Genomic DNA, 9214 nt, shown 5'->3' on the forward strand with positions numbered 1-9214 from the left:
GCTTCGTCGTTACCTTAGCTGTGGCTGCTCCGCTCGGTTGTCAGGAATGTGTGAGCCGTCGTCGTGACAACAGGACATCAAGGGCTGAGGACAGGCTTTGGGCCGTGTTCACACGTGTGTCGGGTCCCATCAGGCTCAGTGGACAAGTGTTAGTCGTGGACACCAGCAGGATGTTGGGGTCAAATAGTTTGATTCAGAATTGCACCACGGTTCCAATGTACGAGAAACAATGCCTCATTGCATTATAACGGCCCTAATGCAGGGTTATTATTCCAGGCTTTTCTTAATAGCTATCTTGAATTTCCCCTCAATCAATAAAGTATCTATCTACAGTATCTATCTATCTATCTATCTTTACTTTTAAAAGAGTATTTCATTAGACATCTGTAAACCCAATACAGCACATTATATAGGAAATGTGGTGCAAAACTCAAAGTACTCAAGCGTGCATGTTTTACAGCTCCCCCCCTCATAAGTCTCCACTACAAACTCACAGAGACAGGACAAAGTGCACGGTCCACAGCTACCCGTCCCTCATGGGCGTGCTGCTGTTTATGGAGGGGATAAATGTGGGCCAGAGTGGCCGCTCTCAGACGGAGGTGCTTATTTATCCACCAGAGGCACACGACAGCATTCATCACAAACACAGCAGGAACGAAACAGAATAGGCATTCAACCAATGAGGCTTAGCTTCACACAGGAGTTTATGAGCAACGCTGGCAAGAGAGCGTTTGTTTATTTCAACATTCCAACTGACATACTGTAAGGCACAGAGTTGATCACTAGCTTGCTTGATTGATTGTACAGTATTTCACAGTTATAGTATACAGTTTTAAAAATGATCACACATTTAGATGCACCAATAAAACAAAGGCTTCATTTTTCCACGTGGAATGTGCCACTGAGAACTTTGTTAATAAAATCCCTACTGAAAATAACAGCAAGAAACCAGCTTATGCTTGCAGCTGGTTTGCTTTGCTGGTGTAGCTGGTTAGGGCACCAGGACTGGACATGCTGGCCTGACCATCTGAGGAAGTTGGTCATGCTGGTGTGACCAGTCTGTCGTGCAAGTTACAGCTGGTGCAAGACGGCCATGCTGGTGACCAGCCTGCCAAGCTTGACATTGTTGGTCATGCTGGTTTGCAACGGAGACCAGCAACACCAACTAAATTGACCAGCTTGAGGTGGTGCGAACAGCAAGACCAGCTGAATTACCATCGTAAACTAGGGAAACCAGCTGAAGGTTTTGCTGGTCTAGCTGGTCAGCCATCATAGAGTGGACAAACAAGCTGGTTAATATGCTGGTCAACCAGCAAACCACCTTAAGCTGGTCAGGCTGTTTTTTTCAGCAGGTATGAGTCCTGAGGATTGTGTGGAGTTTGTGAGGAGTTTGTGTTGCATCTTTCACTGAAGGCAAATGGCTTAAAAATTCCCCCAAATGCCCAACCAGTATGTATACTGGGCCAATCAGGAAGTTATGAGAACTACTGAATGGATTTGTTCACAGCCCTTTTGGAAAAACATATTTACAGTTAAGTCCTCACAGATTTCCTTCAGAGAGTTAGCCGCCAAACCTTTGGTCAGTATTGGCGTTTGTAGGTCTTGGCGCACTTAAACCAGGTGTGTAAACAGTCCAAGCTTTGATCAGGGTTGTTGCTGTTGGTAGGTCTTGGCGCTCTCAAACCAGGTGCGCTCCACCTGTTCCTGGCCCATCTCCCAGAGGCGCTGCAGGTGTCTGATGCCGGTGCGCGACGTGATCATCAGGTACTCCTCGTTCTCGGGCTGCTGCTTCACGGAGTAGCGCGCTAGCACTAGCGACTGGCTGAAGCGGCACAGCACCAGCAGGAAGAGGCACTCCCTCTCCGCCGCGTTCAGCGCGACGACGCTCTCGTAGCCCGCCAGCACGTGCCCGCCCACCTCCACCGGACTGGGGTTCTCGATCATCATGTACATGATGGCGATGGCCAGGTCGAAGACGTAGTAGCCGCGGCTCATGTCCCCGAAGTCCAAGATGCCCGAGATTTTATACTGGGAGGGACCGTCCGGCGTCGCCAGGATGTTGTGGTCGTTAAAATCCCCGTGGTTTATACCTTACAAGAAATTAGAGCAATCGTTCAGTACATTTCCGCACACTTAGAATCACTAACTTCTAACCAGGGGGCTATTGCTACACATAACGGAAGCAAGGCAATTAGAAGCCACTATAATCTAAGTGGCTACACCAGATATGACGTGTACGCTCGGCACATTTCCAACCACTTACTATAACTAACTTCTAACAAGGAGGACACATCAGGCACGCGACTGAAGTGAGGAGTGTCTGTTGCAACAATTAGAGGCCACTACAATCGCACTGGCATCACCAGATATGACGTGTACACTCGGAGAAATTAGACCAGTCTTCTATTCGTCTGTTCTATCATTCGTCTGTTCTATTCTTCTGTTCTATTATTCGTCTTCTATTCGTCTGTTCTATTATTCGTCTTCTATTCTTCTGTTCTATTATTCGTCTTCTATTCGTCTGTTCTATTATTCGTCTTCTATTCTTCTGTTCTATTATTCGTCTTCTATTCTTCTGACTATTTTTACACTCCGCAAACGGAGTGTTTCAGTCACGTGCCTGATGTAGCCTCCCTGTAACAATAACTTAACAATGACATGTCAATCACAGCACAGAAAAGGACGTAGAAAAAGTGTCTCTTACATTTCCGGAAGGCGGACATCTTGGGGACCACCTGTGCCTTGTACTGAGCGATGACCTTGCTGACGACCTCCTGCATGGGCTCTCCGTCCATCACAGGCAGGTACTGCTCCAGGAGAGGGATGTTGGACAGGCTCCAGATGAAGTTCTCTCTCTGCAGCACACTCAGATTGGGGTGCTCCATCTGAGGACACGTTCATAACAGAGGCCACGATTACTCCAATACACCAATGAACCACAGCATGACAAAATATGGATGGATGGATGGATGGATGAATTAATGGATGGATGGACAGATGTACATGAATGGATGGATGAAAGGATGGATGGATGAATGAATGAATGAATGAATGAATGAATGAATGAATGGATGGACAGATGTAGATGAATGGATAGATGGATGGATGGATGGATGGATGGATGTACAGTATAGATAAATTAATTGATGAATTAATCAACCAATGAAATGGATGTACACAAATTTAAAAAAAAATCTGAATTCAATTCTTACTTCCTGGAAAGCTTTGTCCATGGTGGCAGCCATTTTCCCTACTTGGTAGAGGATATGAGGGGAGGGCGGAATCTTGGCAACAGTCGTACCAGGCAAATAAGTCAGCAAACGCACCAGGTACTTCTGAAGCCCACAGCCACAGTCTGTGATCAGCAGGTAGTAAGGCATTCTTTTAACGTGTTGCCAAGAAAGTCAGTTGTTTAAGCTTATTGATCAACATAAATCACATGCAATAAAATTGTACACAGTGAATGTCGACATGCAACAAAGGTCTCCAGTACTTTGCAGACCAAGGAGTCCTTAAGGTTTGACATGATTAATTATTGGCTGATTGATCAGGTAGGCTACTGATTGATTGATTGATTGATTGATGAACACTGTACCAATCTCCTCTAGACTCATGAGCTGCCCAGTCTTTGTGGGAATGGCTGTTTGTGCAGGAAGTCCCCTCTTGTGCAGGAAGTTCATGGCGTGGGTCTGTAGCTCCAGCAGAGTGGGGTTCTGGCTGTCCCCGGAGTTCATAACCTTCAGCACGTACTCCCCACCCTCGCTCACACACACATAGAAGTTTTGGTCGTCGTAACTTGGAAGTGGACGGATCTCAGAGTCAGTCAAGCCGTACAGCCGTCTAACTAACTCAGACACTTGTGCATGGGTGAGATTAGGTTTGGAGTCCTTAGATGCCATTCTACCTGGAAAAAGAGGGTCAGTAAACATGGCTTGTTAACTTAGGAATAGCCGTATTATTATTTGCATCCAAGTATGCATCGAGTTCTGTGCACTGTGTGCAGACAGAGATTTACGCTAACTGGAAGGCGTTGACTGTAAGCATAGTTATTCCTCCTTGAGCCTTTTCACAGATTTTAGTCTCGTAATCGAAGTGGGTTTATGACACATGCGGTACAATATGCACGCACCCAAAACAACCGTCTTCAGTTAGCCATGCCTGCTTACTCGAACATCGTAATAACAAAATCACAAAACTGCGGGCTCAATCTGCAAAATCGCAGCATGCATAGGCTAGGCTTCAACGCCGCGTTTGCTTAATAACTGGAGGGAACATTGACTGAACTATGTTTGAAAGGCAGCGTAGTCGTTACCTCTATAAAGTCCTTCGGATTTCAGCCGGCTTCCTCTGCAGTTTGAGAACTTTTACCCAGATGTAAGAAAGCCTCGGTCTGCTTACGTGTATTGGTCATGTTCAGGAATACATTGTTGCGACGACGTGCGCCTCACGAGTCAAACACTTCCGGAAGCAGGCTCATTCAACTTCATGCAGCACTGCGCAAATCTAGTTGAAAGTGATGCATGCTGAATTTTGCATAATGCAACATGTGAACATTGGAATAGTTTTGTTTTTTTAGCCGAATAAGAACAACGTTGCGCATCAAAGACCTTAGAAAATCAAGGTTGTTGATATCTGTAACATGTCATAGGCCTACATATACCAAAATGGCTAGCTTGAAATTACACATAAGCCTACATTTTGCACATTGATAGGACCCACAGGATATTGATAAGAAGGACCCAAATAAATATGTTTAAAATGATCTAATGAAAAATGTCAAGGAGGCCTGTGGTTTGTACAGTATGTGCTATTATTCTAACACAACAGTATTGTAAGTGGTGGGTAGGAAGGAGCACCACCAGAAATGTGTTCTTAGGAAAGCTCAGAGGATACTAAATTACCATCACCTTACTGCTGTGAAGGGTAATCTGTGCCGCCTACCTCCATTGAACCTTTTAAGGCTGCTTGAGGCTGTAGAGGTGCCATGGTGTTTATATTTATGGGAAGTGTGTTGGGGGGGAGGGTGCTGTGCTGTGTTCTCTATCTGGTGAGTTTGCGTATTGTATGCAGCGCAGGAGTCCAATACAAAATTACCTTTGGAACAAGGAAGTATGTCATCACCATCACCATCACCATCATCATCATCATCATCATCATCATCATCACCATCATCATCAGTTCCTGATGAGAGCACGATTATAGGACACACTACTGGACCCTGTGCTGCATCATCATCATCATCATCATCATCATCATCATCATCACCATCATCATCACCTGATGAGAGCACGATTAGAGGACACACTACTGGACCCTGTGCTGCATCATCATCATCATCATCATCATCATCATCTCCATCATCATCACCTGATGAGAGCACGATTATAGGACACACTACTGGACCCTGTGCTGCGTCGGCGCGGGCCTGCGGCAGGGGTCAGCGCGGGCAGAGGAGGTGGCCGCAGAGTGGAGGGAGCTGCTCCTCATCCATCAGAAGAGAGCGGAGCAGGCCGGCGGAGCAGGATGGCACAGCGGGCCGACAGAGCAGGATGGCACAGCAGGATGGCCTCTCAGCAAGGGCCAGGGAGAGCCAACAGTGATGATAGAGATGATATTAGTGCATGTGGCAAAGAGGCAGTAATGTAGGGAAGAGTGGAATCGCGACGTCTGACGTTAGTGTGTGGGCGAGGGGTACTTGCTTACGGAGATGAATGTGCATCCGCTTGGAGCTCCATCATCTCCTGTCTGAACAGGAGGCTGCAGTCACAGGGCACAGCCAGGTGCACAGCTGATGGGAGGCATCACGTTGTGGCGATAATTGATGAAAGGCCCTCGTCGGTGTCTAGCAGGTCCCCCCCCCCCCAACTAGGTGCTGCCTTTCTTGGCCAGGGCTAAAATCACACCTCAAGATCACCAATTTCCTCGATTGCCGCTGGTTGGGCAGGCGCAGCTCACTGCTCTGGGTTAGTGTGTGATTCACCTCACTGTGTGTTTCACTGTGTGCTGTGTGTGTTCACTAATCCGGTTAAATTGGGTTAAATGCAGAGAAACGAATTTCCCTCACGGGATCAAAAAAAAGGATATATACTTTACTAACGTTCATCGAGACGAAAAGTCATCAGTTGGTGAATGACTGATTCTTGATTATTGTGTTGCATGTTCCAAATGTAAAACACTTTGAGCTGCATTCTGTGGATTATTTATTATTATGGCTATTATTAAGAAAGCAGCTGTATTTGCTACACCTCATTTTTCAACTAGTTTGTGTTGCATTGTTTGCTACTGTATTGCAGTAGGTGAAGTCAGGCTTGTTGTTGAAGGTTGATGTATTTGAGCTGGGCCCATCTGCCTCATAATGAGTATTAATGTAGACACACACACACGTACACACGGACGCACGCACGGACGCACACACACACACACACACACACACACACACAGAGAGACGTACACGTTCACACACATACACGCTCACACAGATGGTTGTAAATCACTTGGTTGCCCAACCACAAATGAATATGCCATGTTGTTCTCAGTGACCTGATATACTAGCTGCAGTGGGTGGGCCAGGGATCAGTTACATGCCGGTAAATGCACACTCACAACTGCACAGCCACAGCTGCATACACATGTTCATTGTATATGTACACAGGTTCAAACGATACGGTACTGATGGCCAATGACCATTGCTTGAAGAGTATGAAGCCATTCATTTCTCACCACAGCTAACTGGAAATTACCTGTCTGTTTTTTTTGTTATTGTTTTTTTGGAGTGTGTGTGCTTGTGTGTGTGTGTGTGTGTGTGTGTGTGTGTTTATCCCAAGCAGACCTGAGGTTCAGTTCCAGTTCAAATTTGGAGAACAGTGGCGAACATTCCGGGCAAACAAAATTTGAATGATTCAGTCCATTGTAACAGTAACACTTCATCAATCTCATGTCCAGCTGCACTGTATATTCACAGAGAAATAGCTTACCTCCTCAACATTCCGCAGAAACTTACAAACAAACAGAAACCTGTGGTGCGTGCATTCACATTTGGCAAACAGTGACGTATGTTCCTGGCCAACATGTTTTCTCTGAACAGTTGAATTTGAACGATTGGTGTTAACATTCTGTTGTGATGGTAACCATTCGCCAGCTCACATCGCGCTCCACCGCATGTTTGCAGAGAACCACCTCCTGTTTGTGACTGTTCGCAAACGTTCACAGAGAACTACAGGCAAACAAAAAAACGTTGGAAAACATTTGCCTTTTAGCCCACCTCACTGGTTCAGTACAATAGGCACATGGCATCAGTGCAGTCTGACCTTTGAGGTGTTAAGCGGCATTCACATCAAGAGCGATAACTATAGTGATAAAGTGCCCACTGACCAATGTTAATGGCTAAAATCTGATTTGTTTTATCAACTTTTTATCGTTCTCAGAATCGGTCTGAGAGTGATCCCAACCTTTATCAAGAGCGATATTTTGGTTTATAGTTATGGTTATAATCATTGTTCTTGGTGTGAATGATCCTTTAACCATGTCAGCTCTAAATCATTTGTCATTTGGCCTGTCTAAGATTGTGGCCTTGTTAGATATACTGTCTACACTGCACTGTATTTCTTGTCCTGTATGCGCCCTATACTTGTTTATCACATTGCACTCTGCTTTTTTTGCACTTCTGGTTAGATGCAAACTGCACTTCGTTGTTGTAACCCAGGTGGACACACCCTATTTCATTGTATCCCATAGTTTCTTAGTGCCTTCATTAATGCAAACCCCTTTCCTCTATTCTACCTAACAACAGTCAGCAAGTAAGGAAGCGTGTTTTCTGATAGGTCAGAAAATGGGGAAGACCACGCCCACCCTGGGAGAGTCTAACAATTTTCGGAGAGATTACGTGAAGGAAGCAATCATTACGAACACAGAGTCAAAGTAAAGAAATAGCTCTATAGCAGTAATTGCTACTGTAGCTTTGAAGAAGTGAACTTGTGAGGTGTGAATTCCCTTGTTATAGAAGACGTCGGGTTATGTTCTGATTATTGAAGTCTCGGTAAGTGCAGCTAGCTTAGTCGCTTAGCGGCCATATTAACGTTAGCTAAGAAGCTAGTCCTGGAGTTCATACCAGGCTGGGTGCCGTGTTTATCACATTACATGTAATAAATTAGTCATAAGATTTGAATGATAGAATGTTAAGAACTTCCGAATATGTTCCATATAATGGTGTGATGAATTCGAATGAGTTATTTTATGTCCTGTATTCACATAATCAGTGTGTAGTTGTTGGTTGTATATGGCGCTGATAATTCACATAATCAGCGGGTAGTTGTTGGATGTTAACCACTTGACTCTAACTGATAAACACTTGAATTTGATGTCATTCATGATACATTTCATGTTATTATGTATTTGTTAGCTAAATTAATGTATTAGTCACTAGTAAGGTTATTTTGTAAGCCCGTGTACATGTATGCAGGCTGGGTTTTTATGACACTGGAACTCTTCCCTGCGCGGAGGATGGCGAGCCACCAAGACTGAATCACCTCGGAGGAAACCCTTCCGTGTGCACCTTCTGTGTGGTAGGACTGATCGTTAACCACACAATTGACTGAATCTTCTTTTTTTGAATTATCCAACCGGATACTATCGGGTAGGATTGAAACACACACTTGATTGAACAACGTTGGAATTCTCATCTGGACTATTCTATTTTTTGTAGTTTGAACATTGTTGCAACTGCGAAACCATAACTTTTATGGGTGCACCCTGTTCTTTGGGACTGTTGGTTAATAGCTCATAACTGGAAATACCAGAACACACATACACTGATATAACAAAGAACCAACTTTATTTTGGGTCATTGAGAATTGTGTATGTATATGATTGAGAATACATTTTATGCTTTACTTAACTTGGTGTTTCAATTCAGTTATTGATTCCTGGTCCATTACTAATTATTTGAGCCTATTTAGTGTGTTTCTCTTAAATGGGTTACACAAGCTTGGCAGAGCCAGCCAGGAGATTTAAAAAATATATAGTTTTTTGTTGCATTCTTTCCATTGAAGTTAATTATTATTTTGGGATTGCGGTTGCATAAAGATGGATATTGTGGAGTCTAAGAATTTGAAAGTACCCAACTGTGTTCTTATTAGTGGACCTCTGACCTCAGAGTCTGAAATTGAATCTGCGGAAACCGATAGAGAACTATATGATTTTCTGAAATTGCATGGTA

The 9214-nt window shown here is 44.4% G+C and overlaps 1 protein-coding gene and 1 long non-coding RNA gene across 2 annotated transcripts; one reads left to right on the forward strand and one right to left on the reverse strand.

Annotated features, from left to right (window-relative positions):
• Positions 1–709: 709 nt before the first annotated feature.
• On the reverse strand, positions 710–4417 carry LOC134102032 (hydroxylysine kinase). Its single transcript, XM_062555981.1, has 5 exons — positions 4313–4417; positions 3596–3904; positions 3213–3355; positions 2705–2885; positions 710–2090 (listed from the first exon to the last, which is right to left on the reverse strand). The coding sequence occupies exons 2-5, from the start codon at positions 3897–3899 to the stop codon at positions 1645–1647; spliced, it is 1074 nt and encodes a 357-aa protein (XP_062411965.1). The 5' UTR covers positions 3900–3904; positions 4313–4417; the 3' UTR covers positions 710–1644.
• Positions 4418–7860: 3443 nt separating this feature from the next.
• LOC134102453 (uncharacterized) lies at positions 7861–8893 on the forward strand. Its single transcript, XR_009941513.1, has 2 exons — positions 7861–8035; positions 8459–8893. It is a non-coding gene; the product is annotated as an uncharacterized LOC134102453 (long non-coding RNA).
• Positions 8894–9214: the final 321 nt, after the last annotated feature.

Source organism: Sardina pilchardus, chromosome 15 (genome assembly GCF_963854185.1).
Source record: "Sardina pilchardus chromosome 15, fSarPil1.1, whole genome shotgun sequence".
Taxonomy (NCBI): Eukaryota; Metazoa; Chordata; class Actinopteri; order Clupeiformes; family Clupeidae; genus Sardina; species Sardina pilchardus.

Bases quoted from the DNA above. Each gene is read 5' to 3' on its own strand.
- LOC134102032 (XM_062555981.1), bottom strand. From the start codon at position 3,899: ATGGCATCTAAGGACTCCAAACCTAATCTCACCCATGCACAAGTGTCT. The intron at 3,356-3,595 runs GTACAGTGTTCA...TGCTGATCACAG, and splicing joins CATGAGTCTAGAGGAGATTG to ACTGTGGCTGTGGGCTTCAG. The intron at 2,091-2,704 runs GTAAGAGACACT...ATTTCTTGTAAG, and splicing joins GATGTCCGCCTTCCGGAAAT to GTATAAACCACGGGGATTTT.